The sequence below is a fragment of the Anoplophora glabripennis genome, unplaced genomic scaffold, assembly GCF_000390285.2.
Source record: "Anoplophora glabripennis isolate ALB-LARVAE unplaced genomic scaffold, Agla_2.0 scaffold229, whole genome shotgun sequence".
Taxonomy (NCBI): Eukaryota; Metazoa; Arthropoda; class Insecta; order Coleoptera; family Cerambycidae; genus Anoplophora; species Anoplophora glabripennis.
In genome coordinates this window covers 1-16,490 of record NW_019417127.1, presented here as the reverse complement: position 1 = coordinate 16,490, position 16,490 = coordinate 1, and the positions used below count along the sequence as shown (strand labels likewise).

General features: G+C 29.8%; 1 protein-coding gene across 1 annotated transcript; it reads left to right on the top strand.

The window, feature by feature from the left end:
* The first annotated feature begins 3,830 nt into the window (after positions 1–3,830).
* LOC108908083 (ileal sodium/bile acid cotransporter-like) lies at positions 3,831–9,810 on the top strand. The gene is made up of 8 exons (XM_018711997.1): positions 3,831–4,198; positions 4,346–4,508; positions 4,559–4,681; positions 4,740–4,984; positions 7,903–8,340; positions 9,318–9,504; positions 9,556–9,631; positions 9,689–9,810. Exons 2-8 carry the CDS (start codon positions 4,346–4,348, stop codon positions 9,753–9,755), a joined length of 1,299 nt encoding a protein of 432 aa, XP_018567513.1. The 5' UTR covers positions 3,831–4,198; the 3' UTR covers positions 9,756–9,810.
* Positions 9,811–16,490: the final 6,680 nt, after the last annotated feature.

Below are 16,490 nucleotides of genomic sequence, written 5' to 3'. Positions count from 1 at the left end.
ATAATGTCGAGCATGCCCGAATAAGCAGCCAATCAAAAGTAAAGGACCTTAGGATACCCCCCTTGAACAAAACAAATTGGGCCTATGCAGTATCTAGTACTATAAGATCGATGGAATGAATCATTAATTTTAGTTATGTTAAGATGTAAGTATTTTAAGTTGGTAGTACCAACCGTGCATTGTTGGTTGCCTAAGCTTAGAAGTCACGTGGCTTGTAAACATGAAGGCTCTGTATTTAAATAAGGAGGATAATGAAACCAAAATATGATAAAAGTGGTGATACTTTGATCACGAAGTTTAGAGTACATACCATTTTTGATGATATCTAGATCTACATAGAGAACTTTTTTGTTGAAAAAAATTTCACGATGTCGTTACATATAAAATTAAAGTATGGTTATAAGATGTTGAAAAGGAAGCACATAGGTATATATGTGTTTAAAATATTTTTTCTCATATTTAAAGTACGATGGTGTTTTGGGTGCCAAGGCCTGTGCACCTCATCGCTGCCAGTTACAGAATTCTTTAACCTTAGCTAAGAATGTTTGACTTGACCTTGTTGAGAACTTTCATGAACTTAATAAAATTTGCGAAATAAAATTTAAAATAGGGGTGATTAATCCTGTTATCTGGGTCTGAATTATTTGTAAAATATATATTTTTTCATAATCAGCAGATAGGTAACTTCCTAATATTAATAATAATAAAGTTCTTTATTGGTTAAAATTAGTGATGGCTAAATGACTGATGACTTAAAAGTCAGTAACTTTTAATCATTTTCAAATGATATTTCTTTGAATTGGTCCTTTGATCCCTTTCTAAATTGTTTTTGTACTTTATAAAGCAACAAATGCCTTATTACGTTTAAATCTCCTGCATATCATATTTTAGGAAAATTACATTGCACATGCCTTTGTCCGTTATTTGAAAAACTTAAAAATAACCACGAAATGTTATCCTTGATCATAAAGAAAGAACAATTATTATTGACAACTATAAATAATGATTTTCATGATTTATTGGAATGTAGAAAAATAGTGGTAATTTCAAATGTTTATTAAGTGACCAAGAGGTTGATGAAATGAACCACTTATAAGTTACTCCTTGTAACAGATTTTCAGAAAAATGTTTGCAGTCTTGTGAATAAATTCAGTATTTTTGATATTTTGTACAGATATTCATTAGAAGGTGATGTGTTGAATTTTGATTACATAGCTACACAAAAAAATTGACTTTCGGGCCCAGAAGTTAGACTATGTTTATTATAAGTTTTTTTTGGTCACCGAATCCGAGGTCCATTTAACCCCATCACCTCAGGATTTTTCAAAACCGATATTCTGGACAATTAAACCATATAACCTTAAGACTCAAGCTTCCAACACTAAATCCAATTTAACTAAATCTCAAACATTTAATGGTATCCCAATCTAATAAGCCCACGAACTCAAACCCTAATAACCCTATAACCCCATAAACAAGGGAATAAATCATAGGTATTATTGCAAAACATCACATATCTGAGGACTCCTTGAAATCCCAAGTACTCAAACCCAAAAAATTTCCATAACCCGTTACTTCATAACCCTATAACTCCATAAATAATAAATCATAGACAATCTGTATTATGGCTAAACGTTAACATGGTTGAGGATTTCTTAAAAACCTATGCACTCAAGTCATTCTAGTAATATAATTTTTTGGATTATCTGCTGTTATTCTTTGGATTTTCATTTTGTTTAATCTAATCAAAAGAGATTCTCAACATTAATCATTCATTTATTTATTTTAATTTTATTGATTAATTTATAGTATGGTCTATCCTAAAAATTATTTTTTTTTCAAAAGCTCTTATGAGAGCTATATGATGTAAGAAATCAGATTGCGCAACCACCTCGTGATGTACATCGGGTACTGCTAATGCCTACCAATTAGTTATAAAAAAAAACTAGATCGACTGTAACACTCGGTTCTTTGGTGAATGAGATCAAAGTACAAGGTAATGAAGTTGTGGTTGGGGAATCGTGGGGTTATAAATTGTAGGGTCATGAGGGTTTTGGAGTTTGAGTGCATAGGTTTTTAAGAAATCCTTAACCACATTAACGTTTAGCTATAATACGGATTGCTTACGATTTATTAGTTATGGGGTTGTGAAGTTATGGGGTTATAGGGTTATGGAATTTTTTGGGTTTGAGTACTTGTGTTTTCAAGGAGTCCTCAGCTATGTGATGTTTTGCATAATACAGATTGCCTATGAATTATTCTCTTAGTTATGGGGTTATAGGGTTATTGGGGTATTAAGTTGGGATATCATTGGGTTAAATGTTATGGGATTTAGTTAATTGAATTTGGCGTTGGAAGCTTGAGTCTTATGGTTATATGGTTTAATTGTTCAGAATATCGTTTTTTTTTGTGGTTTTAAAAATTCTTGAGGTGATGTTGTTAAATGGTCTGACCTCTGGGCCCAAAAGTCGATTTTTTGTCTGGCTGTCACTTGAAAAATTTTTTTAAATGCTTTGTGACTATTCAGGATAAGAGTACTGTGATAGTAACAACTTTTACTCCTTTGTTTTTATATTTTAACTATCTGAAGCGTTGCGATCTGTATGTTTCTTTTAACTATTTTGACATGGTGTTTGAAGTTTATCTTATTGCCTAAATGAGACAACTCCCTATTTCTTCATATAAATTTTTTCTTAAAGTTAGGGCATTATGAAGTTTGACAAAAGGAACATTAGTATATCAAATTAAAATTTAAATAGCATTCGTAGATTTAATATTATGAAAAATTAAAAAAACATCATCTTGCATCTTTCTTCTCTATGTAGCCCTAGAAGGCTAACATACAAACTAATCTTCACAAGTTGCTATTGGTTTCGTTATACAGGGTGTATCTAAATAACACCGAAAAAATGTAAGGGGTGATTCTCTGATGAAAATTAATAGGGGTCTCTGGTATAAAATTTTTTGAAAACACCCCTGAAAAGGTCCAAAAATTAAAAAAAAATGTTTTTCTTTTTTATCTTCCATGTGTATCAAGCTAAAGAAACCAAACCTGGTGAACATTATCTTTAAAAAAAACTACACTCTAAAATTTTTTCAACCCTGAAATATTTTTGTAAGGGGTTGAAATAGTCAACCCCCGACATTTTTTCTTATAATTTTTTGAGGGTTGAAAAAATTACAAAAAGTTTAGTTTTTTTGACAGATAATGTTCACCAAGTTTGGTTTCTTTAGTGATATAGGGTCGTAACTTTTCAGGGGAGTTTTTTTTTAATTTTATGCCAAAGACCCCTATTAATTTTCATCAAAGAACCGCCCCTTACATTTTTTCGGTGTTATTTAGATAGTAGCATTAGTAGCACATTACTGGAGGTATATACATATTGAAAATAAATTTTATGTGCTAATAGAGAGCTATACTACCTCATACCAAAGTTGAAAATAATCGATTTCACAGACTCGCATACAAAATTATTTTCTTTAATTTCAATTTAAGCACCCTGATCGGCTTGGACATCAGTGATCAATTTTGCCCCAATTATAATATTTTGGTCTCGAGAATATCTGGTATTTTTAAATAAATCCTGTATTTGGTTGCTTGCAAGTACTAAAAAGCCAATTCATCAAAATGATTATTAAAAATATTCTAAAATTGTAAATTCATAATTGAGTTGAAGATAATATAAAATTTGAATAACATGTTTAAACTAATATAAACAAAACTTTATCAGATATTTATTTTTAAAATATATTGATCAAGGTTACATCAAAGTGTGTTAATGTCATATTAAATTATGCGAATGGTAATTTTTATTGCTGCAAAATATTGAGTCATAGTTCCACTACATCTAACTGCTTTCACATGTCAGAAGGTCACCTTTATTACCCGACAGGTTGTTATTGTTTTCATAATTGTACAGTATTTAGTAACTACTATCCAATAATTCACCAAAAAAGAAGCAATAAGTAAATGGTATAACATGTTTAGTTGACAATAAAAGAGAGATAAAAGGAGAATTACGATGATTAGAGTGCATTAGATTTAACAAATCTTATCTTAAAAAAATGGTAAATGGAATAGTTTGCATTTTGATTACTGTTTTAGTGCAAAATGTGATAGTTACTAATACCGCTTCTTTAAAGTCAGTTCGCTGCATTTAAATATTAGTGTTTAAAGCTGGAACACAATTACAGAAAGGTATGTATATATTATAAATACCTAATTTTAAATAATAAGAGATGAATTTAAAAAATGAAAATTACTTTTGAAATATAAATAAGAAGCATTTTTTATTATATTAATTTGTTTTGCCAAACTAAAAAATTATCAATCAATTTTTTTCAGATGAATTTCAAGTTAATGATACTGTCACTATTTTCATTCCTTACCGTTCAAGTTGTTACAGTTAACGCCTTGACAATATCTTTTATACCAAATAATGTTACAATCCATGAAGATGATATTATAACAATAGAATATAATGTTACGGACTTTAATGCAACAGAAGGTGAATCTTTTTTAATTTACGTTTATTGTATGTGTAATTTAGTCTTTTAGATGAAGAGGAATTTATTATTGACACTGAAGATGAGAATATAGTCTCTATAGAAAGGGATGTAATTTTATCACATCCTCAATTGAATTTAAGAGGACTGTTTAATGTAACTGGAAAATTTTTAGGTAGATACTATACTTTTTGATATAAGATGATTTATATTCAGAAATTTTAAATTTTTAGGAAAAACTACAGTAATTTGTAAAAATGTGAAAACAAACTTACGAGCTAATGGAGATCTGAGTGTCATTGTAATTAGAAAGAACAGAATAATTGACACTGTTTTCACAGTATCGGTGGCTATTTTTGTTAGCATAATTTATATAAATTTAGGATGTGCTATAAACTGGTCAGAAATCCCAACTATTCTAAAAAAGCCTATTGGCCCATCTATAGGATTTTGTGGACAGTTCATTCTGATGCCTTTGGTAAGTTATCAATTACTATTATTAGCTCCTTATACATTTCACAAATTTTAAAAACAGAACCTGTACAGCTTCTACGCAAATCTGTAATTAGTTTTTGTTATTAAGGTTATTTATCACTATTTTTCCTTATCATATGTCTCGGGATTTCACACGTTAATCTATTTTTTTTTAATATTCTGGTACCTTAAATACCTACCTGAATCTACAGCATAGTATAGGTTTTAATTGGGAAACTTCACAATTTGACAGACCAAATTATCTTGAATAATAAGTGTCATATTAACGTAGGTCACAGTTCACTTTATTTTAGATACAGATTATCGATATTTTTTATGAAAATTTCAAAATTTCTGCATCAATGATTTTTTATTTTTTGACACATTACGTTATACAGTGTGTTTCACTCGTTGTAACACCTCCGTATTTAGGTTATACTGTTTGATATATTTTTTGATATGTGATCTTTTCTATAGCCTACTATCATTAAGAAAAGACCCTCAAAAATTAAAAAACATATACATTTTTTTAAGAAAGAAATGTATAGCATTTTCGATTTGATTACACCTCAAAACCCTAAATTCAAAGTTTCATTATTACAGGGCATTCACAAAATAGGTGCAAACTTCGAAAAATTGTATTGTATCCTGTATTAACAGTGGAAAATATTTTCAAGATATTTCTTCATAATTTTATTAACCGAAGGTATATCCATGCAGTTTCATTGATTTCACTCATTCAGGGTGCTCACAATAGGAAAATCAAATTATATATATTTTTTGTTATACCAGAAATGAGTTTCACAACGAAATAATATTTATTACTATTTTCTTTTAGTCCACCATCATTTGACATGCACTGTTCAATTAATCTCCTCTTATTTCTAATAACTCTCCTCAACTGATGTGGTGTTATTTGTCGACATGCTTGTCAATTACATAAATCTTCTCTGTTCTGGGGCCTTGTTTTATACATTATCTTTTTCATAGTTCCCCATAAAAAGAAATCAAGAGGCATCAAGTCTGGAGCTCTTCATGGCCACTCAACTAACGGACTGTTGCGACCTATCCACTTTCTCGCGGGAAATACTCATTCAACCAATGATGTATTATTATCGCATTATGAATAGGTGCTCCATATAATTGAAGGTAGAAATTCTGTCTTACATGAAAAGGAAATGCATGTACTAAATCCCAGAAATCATTATTTAAAAAATTCATAAAAATCTCTCTTTAGATTAACATAAAAAAAAAGAAAAGCCCCATTATTTGATTACATAAAATCCCACAAAACACGTAAATTGTTTTAATTAAGATTTATGTAATAGAATTAGACAAATATATTGACAAATAACACCACATCAGGAGAGTTATTAAAAATAAGGGGACACGAATTGAAGAGTGCATACCAAATATGATGGTGGTGGAATGATAGAAAATGGTAATATTTAAATATTATTTCGTTGTGAAACTCATTTTTGGTATAAAAACAAAAATATTTAATTTGGCTGTCTTATTGTGAGCACCCTGTATGAGTAAAATCAATTAAACTGCATGGATATACCTTCAGTTAATAAAGTTACGAAAACATCCTTCAAAATATTTTCCAGTATTAATACAGGACACTGCAATGAGTGAAATTTTTCGAAGTTTGCACCTATTTTGTGAATACCCTGTAAAAGCTATAATAATGAAACTTTGTATTTAAGGTTTTGAAATATAAGCAAATTGAAAATTTCTTTCATAAAAAAATGTCCAATATGTTTTTTAATTTTTGAGGGTCTTAATGACAGTAGGCCGTAGAAAAGATCATATGTCAAAAATAGACCTTTTTGAGTACCTACTACCACATAAAAAAAAGAATTTTGGAAATCGGCCAACGCCATTCTAAATATGGAGGTATTCCGACTTTAAGTGAAACACACTGATGTAAAATCATATTTCTAGCAAAAAATCCCATAAACTGTTTCTGAAAAACAAATAGCTTTAGAGCTGAGAGTTTTCTTAACTGTGTATACTTTTGAAATAGAAAAATTTAAAACTCTAAATTGGTTCCTTCTTCAACAAAATAGAAAAGCCATTGTAATGAAAAGCGCTAATTGAATTTACAGAAGACATCTGAATTCTGAGGCGTCTAGTGATACTGATTCCCAGTATCTTTACTAGCTGACGTATTTGTAGGTCAACAATGAATTTTTACTTCTGAGTAGAAAAATCCGTGGCTTAAGTTTCATCAAACAACCTCAGACATATTTCCAAAAATGCGATTTTTTTTTTTTGTAATATCAACATCGGTACCTCCAAGATGAGGCGAACTATGACCCAATTTCATATGAAATAAACAAATTGCAAATTTTGCAAACATCTGTAGCAAAATTTGTTCTGTCACCTGACGAAGCAGAAATAATACAAAATTATTTCATAAATATGCATTCTAGTAAGGCTTGACCAAACAGTCTGTGTGCATCTCACAGTTCAAGAAGAGAGTTCACAGTAGGAGAGACAAAGAAAACCTTAAAAGTAGGGCAGTTACATTTTGTGCAACAATTTTACATAGAAGCATAATATATATAGTTAATCACGGTTTTATATTACACAATTAAATATATAAACAAATTACCTGTACTAGACCTTATTGTGCATCGCCGTTTTGTGCCTCTTCTGTCATAAATTTAAATATACTTTGTCTTTGTGCACTTAACACTTTACAGTTCACAAGTGATTTGAATTCCATAGTTCAGACAACTTTTTCTCAGACTGTACTGATGTTCAGAGTGCAAGGTACTGACAGAGAATAAGCCCCAGTGCTAATCTGGTAACATTGCCACTGCGCATCTGAAACTCGCCGAAAAAATGAATTTGATCAAGCTTTATGTTCATAATATTTCTAACATTTTGAAAATAAAAGAATTTTTATTTCAGCTTAGCTATGGGCTTGGACTAATTTTATTTCCCGATAACCCAGAAATGCAACTTGGGTTATTCTTTTCGGGAGTTGCACCACCTGGCGGGTCCTCAAATATCTGGGCAGTACTTTTAGAGGGGAACCTTAGTCTATCTATACTAATGACAACCACAAGTACTGTTGCTTCTTTTGCAACAATGCCTCTTTGGATTTTTACTTTGGGAAAAGTGATTTTTGACAAGGGAAATTTGGAAGTACCCTACACTCAAATTACTACTTATGTATTAGCATTAGTCATTCCTTTAGCCATTGGGTTCTTTATTCAAAGGAAGTATAAACGTTTTGCTGATTTTATGAAACAAATACTGAAAGGATTATCCATTGTTCTTCTTTTGTTCATTATTATTTTCGCATCTGTAACTAATATCTATTTGTTTAAACTGTTTTCATGGAAGGTAAGCATGAGAAGGGTTTCTGTTTAAAATTACCCAGCCCGATATCTCGAAAATCAAAAGGTATATCTAAGTTCTGTCAAAATATTGTGTAGTACTACTTCATAAATAATTATAAGCCATGTGACCAGAAATTTTATTTGAAACAGTAATTTTATTTCCTTCACGTTGGCAATTAAATTTCGGTGATTTTAAAAATCACTAAAACAATATCAAGATTACAATAAAACAAAAACATTCTGTTTCACCGGCTGTGATTGATGTATGTAACTTTTCACGAGATTCTATTCAACCAATCAGCGATCGCATTGTTACCGTTTGTTGTAAATGAATCTTTAGTATTGGTGACGCGAAGATATAGGGATTTTTCATTACCAGTATCAGTCGTGTAATGTTGGGTTGCCTAAGCTTGGGAGTCATTTGGCTTGTAAATGTTTATGAAAACTCTAGTAATACACATAAATAAGTCAAGTTTCACGTCACGTTTGAATTTTTGTAAAAGCCTTTGTCGCCAGATATTTCTCATCAGGAACTTCATTTATGAAATTATTAAGTCGTTCTGGCGCAAATGTTTTTGCCTTTTTAGCTATATGTTTCTCTGATTGACGTTTAGTCACAAAAAACTATTAATTACAAAATAAACAAGAGTTGCTCAGAACTTAATAGTTTTTCTTGTAAACAACTTTTTAGTTCCTGATTTCAAAAAATTGCTTTGGATCACACCCCCATCTACAGCGCTATGAAATGTAACGTGATTTATACTCAGAATTGAAGTGATTTATGTGTACCATGTATATTTTTTACATTATTTAAGATATTTCTGTTGTTTTTTACAATAATGTTATAAATGCAATTAATCTAGATATCAAGTAATCAAGCTAGTAAAAATCATTTGAAGGATAATTCAAAAAGTTATGGAAAAATGTTTTAACAGGTTTTTCATTTTTTTTTATGATTTGATGAACATGTGAAATTTTTAGATTATCGTAGCTAGCATGGCACTGCCTTGGTTGGCTTATGTTCTGGGCTATTTTACAGCATATCTATTTGGACAGCCATATTCAAACAGTATAACCATTGCCATGAAAATCGGTATCCAAAATACTGGTATACCAATATTTTTACTTAGATTTGCATTGCCACAGCCCGAAGCAGATCTAATTACAAGTAAGTTCTAAATGTTGCAGCAATACCAAAATTATAGTAATTTTCTTTTAGTTGTTCCAGTTTCGGTATCGGTATTTACACCGATTCCCTTGATATGTTTATTTATTTGTTTAAAAGTTTGGACAAGGTTACAACAGTTATATATTAGTGCTATAATCACATTTTCTAATTATTTTGTTTTTAGATTGTCACAGAAAAAAAGAGAACTGAAGAGTAATACTGGTATTGATAATTTGGCTACGTGTACTTAAAATGATTTTTTTTTCATCGTTGCAAATCATTTTGTAATTTATTCTAGAACAATGAATATTGTAATTTTCTTGTAAAAATTTTGTACTGAAAATTTGTTAATAAATACTTTTTTTAGTAAAATACTTTGAATTTAAAAAATAAGTACTTATGTCACATGTTGCAATAAAAATGCCTTTTCTTCTTTTAAAATAGTTAGATCTCGAGTAGAATAAGAAGATTGAATTTGCTGTTCCAAAATTATTTAGTTTAAGACACCAAATTGGCTATATTATCTGCAACCATCTTTACATAATTTTTTTTGTCGTACAGGAGTTCATTCAAAACCAGAAACTGAAGGATTGCAGGAGAATATTTATTTAATCCTTTTCAACCTACACAATTATTGATCCATCTTAGAATTTAAAAAATTCACATAAACATAATTGCTAAAATCTTTTGTTTTCCACGCAATTTGGTAAATTTATTTATTTATTTATTTATTTGAAGATAGGTACACTATTGTACAGGTTTATACCCAATTACAGAACAAGAGGGTGCAGATGGAAAATAACTATTAAAAAACAGTCAATCTAACAGAAGGTAATAAAATTAATGTTATGTGTATTATTAAGTATTTATGATTTTTTACAATAGCAAATTACAAAAAAGCATTTTATTTGTGAAATTGACACATAATTTAAAAATGTTGTTTACTTTAAATGATCTATATGCAAGGTTAATATTTTCAAAAAGAATGAACCGCCAACTCGTATGCTTCCTGTGTCTCTATAATGTGTACCAAATTTGAATTATATACCTTATATCACTTCTTAAACAATCAAGAACTATTTCAAAAGATTTAACACCCTGTAACTTTTAAACAAAGTATTTTTGGAGTAAGGTAAGACTCGTCAACTGTTTTTACCTTAGGAGTCTGTAGTTGCTGTATTACCACTGTTTTCTAGGACACCCTAAATATTTCATGCTACGTAAATTATAGTGGCAGCTAGTGAAAATTAAAGTGGTCATATATTGACAGAGTAAGTGTGGGACTCATACGATTTAATCAGCGATGATTTCTAACACTACAAAGAGAACTTTCATGAAAAAAAAATAAAAATTCCAGAAGAAATTTGCAAAATAAAAACCCTGGGCTCCCAAAAAGGGTGGATCATATATTTGCAATTTTGTTTTCGTAGTCTACTAATAGATAAAAACAGGCATTTTTAATAGTAATCAAGGTGGGCATAGAGCAGGGGTCGGCAAGTATTTTTAGGTGGGGTCTGGATACTTTTAAAAATTTTTAATGAAGTCCAGAAAAAAAAATTCATATTTCTTACAAATTTTCATTTGAACTCAAATTTAATCTGCTTACTAACCATTAAGAACTCAAACCATTCACGCAATTATAAAATACTAGAAAAAATTATAAGGTTGGCACTCAAACGTAAAAAAAAAAACATTTTTTAAATAATTTATTTGAGCAATTTATACTTTCAAAAAATTTTTGGCGGTCCAGTATTTTACCTTCCGCGGTCCGCCAGTTGCCGACCCTTGGCCTAGAGGTTTTGATCGCGGGTTCGCCCCCACAGAACCTGACCTGAGAGCAACAAGAAGTCAATATGACTCCTAGCTAAAGTTAAAGAAGTGCAACATATTTCTGTAACTGTAACATTCCGAAAAATCATTGTACAGTAAATATAGCTGTTTTCCTATTTTTTCAAAATAGTTCAATTTTGTCAAGAATGAAGACAGAAGCTGTCTCTTTGTCTCTATCAGTTGATTATTACAAAAAACATGCTCAATTATATGCAACCCTTCTTGGAATCTCAGGGTTAGTAATCCCTATTAATTTTTTATTTTACAAATTCCGTTCAAAGTTTTTTCGTCATAAATGTTCTCTTTGGGAGCTTACAAATCATTCCCTAAAAAATTATATGAGCCACACAATATTCAATATAGTTTGTTAAAAGCAGAAAAATATGCAATAAATTTAAATATTGGAAAGAAATTTTTACTTAATCTTAATTTCTAAAACCACTTCAGTGAAGCAGCGTCTCAATTTTTTTTTAATATTTTCTGTTATGTCCAAATCTTTATTAGAATTTTTATCTTTTCTATGTCATATGTACGTTTAATTAAATAATAATATTAATGACAATGAAAATGATTTATTATATAATAATAATAATGTGCCTTTATTAGATTACAACCATATTTCTGGCTTTTCTTCTTAGCTTCTACATGGATAAAAAGAAGCCAATTTCTTAACTGAATATTATTCAAGTAATAAATATAAAATAAAAACCATACTCACAAACCGACAGACCATTAGTCTCTCATTTTCTTCTATGGACCAAAGTCCACCATGGGCTGGCTTTCAGTCCTATGTAATTGACTATATTGCTGAGTTCATTAAAATCATAACTCATGTAAACAATGGCACAGACACCAAGTCTATTTCCCAATTCAGAGAGTGAGGGAGATGAACATTGTATACAGGTTAGTTTAAAATCACAATTTTATCAGTTGTGCAAAATTCATCCACAATTTATTCCAATTATAAACAGTATGTTTATAAATTTGGTTTTATAAAACTACAAAATGTCCCAGAATTAGTTTGTCTAATACCATCACTAGACTTTTCATTCAAAAATAAAAAAAAAAAGTTCTAATAAACATAGACCTCAAAATGCTTCCTAATGGAATAACTCTCAATAAGGGCATACTTTTGAACAGGGTTTATGTTTATATGTATGTAGGTATGTATCTGTAAAATGATACATATTCGAGATATGCTATATTATACTCATCAAGATGGGTAGATCTCTAAAAATTGATCAGCGAACTAATAAGTTGGGGGTAAAAAAGTAATATAACTTTTACTTTTTAAAATGGAAGGTCCTCTTGTTAGATTATGATGAAACTTGCCATTTTTGAGTAAAATTGATTTTAAAAGTTGTATCACCTTACGAATACTTAATAGAAAACATTTTCGAACCTATCCTACCTACATATTAGAACTTTTCACTTGTTTTTGAATAAACGTGTTTGTACTAAAATTAGTGGGTGATCGTTTAAATTTTGAAAATTACTCTCCGCCTTTAAACTACTTAAAGTTCGCAACATGTATAGACATTTTTTACAATTGTTTTATAAAACAATCTATTAATCCATCTCATGTATCGTTTAAAAAAGTATACAGGAAAATCAAATTTAAATATGTATTGAATTCGGTTGATTACATTACTCTTTAGTTTTAGAGACTGTTATCTAAAAAATAATCAGCATATATTAAGTAGGTACCTACGTACAGTTTGTTTACTTTCAGATTATAGTTTTAGATTATTTTAGAACAAAATGAGATATATAATACTCGATTATAAGCAAAAAAAAAAAGATTAAAATAAGTACTAGTGGCAATGCAGGTGAAATTAAACTTCAGTGTTATTAAATTCTAAAAGTATATTTCGTTTTATACTTTTTAAAATGCAATTAATACCTTGTTAGTAGTAAAAGAATTGCATATGTTCATCAGTTTTATTTTTGTCAGATCATTTTATCCTCGGTTTTATCTTACTAGCAAGGCAGAAATGTGAAAGACAGGACTAATAAATAATTTTGTGTTACACTTATAATAGTTTATCTTTCAATGACAAAGATAAACCCATCACCTTGTATCGAAAATGTAAGAAAAAAGAACCTTCAAATAATATGTATTACTTTAAAATTAGGTAAAATTTCATTTCATTTCTTGCATATTCATGTAAGTGTTATAACTTTGCAAAAATTAAACTCTAGCTAAAAAGAAATGTTGATTTATTTTCAGAACATCAAGTTTATCCAAGAGAGATGATTCAGAATAAATCGTGGACAGAGCACGACATAAAAATAATGTATAAAGAAAAGTACGTAAAAATCATTATAAACATGAAAATATTTATTATTTTTCCTCGTTAATATTTAAATCAAAGGATTTTATGAATAATATGTATGATACATTATCTGTTTATTTTGAAGTTTATAAAAATAACTTTAAAGAACACTTCTTTGTGTTGCTATATTTTGTGAAGAACAAATGATATTCCATCAAATGCCATAAATTAAGTGAAAATACCAAGTGACTCAAAAATTATTTGTAGTTCCTTCTAATCCATGAAATAACACATTTTCTATTAATCCATATATTTACTCATATCTATACGTGACTGAATTTGTTTTAGATAACCACTATAAAAATAATACAAGAAGATTCCTAATTCCTTTTTTATCTATATATAAAAGCATCATTAAGTTTACAAAAGTTAGTAGAGGTATGTTCTTTTTTATTTATTTTATTTTTAATGAATTAATGTATGTACCTTTTTACATTTAATTTTCATTAAAAATATTGTTTTTATAGTCATTGAATTGCAAGCTAACAAAGAAGATCCATAAAACTTTTAAGACTTAACTTTTATGTTCTACTAAATATACTGTAATATTTTTACTCAATAATTTAAATGTTTAAGATCAAAATTTAATTATTAAATATTTTAGCATTTTTTTAAATAAATATATATTTAAAAAACATTTATGAAATAAGTAGAAATTAAAATAGTATTTTTTGATAATGAAATGTGGAGCTCACCTTATTGTTTTTTTAATGACTTCTATGCTGACAGAAAACTTTTATGAAAACAAATTTTAAAATGATATTTACAAAAAAAAAGGAAAATTTGCCGATCATGAGAAATCGAAAAATGTTGTGTTCATAATCAACTGATGTACATACCTAATCAGATGATTTTTTCTTTATACTTATTTATATTTTAATATGATACTAACATTCATTTTTTCAAATTTCGTAATACCTTTACGAAAAATTAGTTTTGTGAAAAATAAACGACCTGTTTGTATCTATCAGTTCATTATAACAATAATATACAGGGTGGGCCAATGGAGACTTTCCACCCTCATTTTTTTGGTTTAAAATAAAAATCTGGGAAAACGTTTGGACACGTCGACTTTGAGGGGGAACTATTTTTCAGTTTTTTTCATCCCCGTAGCTTTAACCCCCTAGCTGGGGAGAGAACAACCCCCCAAATTTGAATAGAACTCATTGAGTTCTTTATGACCCTACAATTTTGCCTCATTATTTTTATCCGTAACAAAATGACAGCTTGTCAATATAAAAATAAATAAAAATACTAATTTATTGATGACACGTGAACTTTATCTAACAAACTGTTCAAAATGTCCGCCATTAACATCCATGCAATAATAAAATCGATTCTCTATCTCTTCTCTAACATTCTGCAACATATCGGCAGTTATCCTTTTACATTCTACAAGATACAATTGCTTAACGAACTTAACGAGGATGATTATGACCGACGATTACAATTTGTAGAAGAAATGAGTGAACGGTGTAATGGCGATCCGAATTTCCTGTACAATATCTGCTTTTCAGATGAATGCTCCTTTTTTCTACATGGGTTGATTAATCGACATAATTGTCGATACTGGAGCGATTTAAACCCACATTTATTGAGTCTCACACTCAACATACTGAAAAGTTGAATGTCTGGGCAGGTATCTTAGTTAATAACTTAATCGGCCCATTCTTTTTGCAAGGCAATTTGACTGGAGAGATGTATCTTACTTTGCTTCAAGACAATATTGTTCCTAGAATAAGGGAGGTTATTGCCGAAGATAATAACTTGTCACAACATGAAGTGTTTTTTCAACAAGAAGGGGCTCCAACCCATTATGCAGCCCCCGGTTGGCAATTCCTCAACGAAAATTTTAGAGGTCATTGGATTGGCCGTAGGGGATCTATTGAGTGGTCCCCTGATCTTTCCTGTCTAGACTTCTTTCTCTGGGGCCATTTGAAGTCTACAATTTATAAAACAGTCAGCTTCTCTTCAAGTTCTGCAAGAACGCATAACTGTAGAATGTCAAAGGATAACTGCCGATATGTTGCAGAATGTTAGAGAAGAGATGGAGAATCGATTTTATTATTGCATAGATGTTAACGGCGGACATTTTGTACAGTTTGTTAGATAAAGTTCACGTGTAGACCTAATTAATAAATTAGTAAGTATTTTTATTTATTTTTATTTTGACAAGCTGTCATTTCCTTACGGATAAAAATAATGAGGCGAAATTGTAGGGTCACAAAGAAATCGATGAGACCTTTAAAAAGAGGTATGGCACGACCCCTTTCCCCTATTCAAATTTGGGGGGTTGTTCTCTCCCCAGCTAGGGGGCTAAAGCTAGGGGGATGGAAAAAACTGAAAAATAGTTCCCCCTCAAATCAAAAGTCGACATGTCCGAGCATTTTCCCAGATTTTTATTTTAAACCAAAAAAATCGGGGTGGAAAGTTTCCATTGGCCCACCCTGTATGCATAATATTTTCAATCATTTCATTAAATATTTTGTCAGCAGGTTAGTTATTCTCTCGTAAGCCTACAAGTTTTCGTCTAAAAAACTGTATGGGTCTTTACATTTCATTTTCAAAATATTATCACTTTAATTTTCATCAGCTGCCGCTGTTAAATATGGCATGATTCTTACTCATGTGAATTTATAGCATTCAAACTAAAAATCGGTTATTAAGTACATACAGGGTGTTCCGTTCATGTTTCAAAACAAATTTGTGTGCAAGTTCCTCATGGGAAAATAATGGGGGTAACGTTTTTTTCTTAGATGTCCTGTTTTAGAGATACAGTGTGTTGAACTTGTTACTTGCAATATGGTTTTCCTTAATTAT

Excerpts from the sequence above, each read along its gene's own strand:
- LOC108908083 (XM_018711997.1), top strand. The coding sequence starts at position 4,346 with ATGAATTTCAAGTTAATGATACTGTCACTATTTTCATTCCTTACCGTT. Across the intron at positions 4,985-7,902 it reads AGTTCATTCTGATGCCTTTG|CTTAGCTATGGGCTTGGACT; the intron begins GTAAGTTATCAA and ends TTTTTATTTCAG. Across the intron at positions 9,505-9,555 it reads CGAAGCAGATCTAATTACAA|TTGTTCCAGTTTCGGTATCG; the intron begins GTAAGTTCTAAA and ends ATTTTCTTTTAG.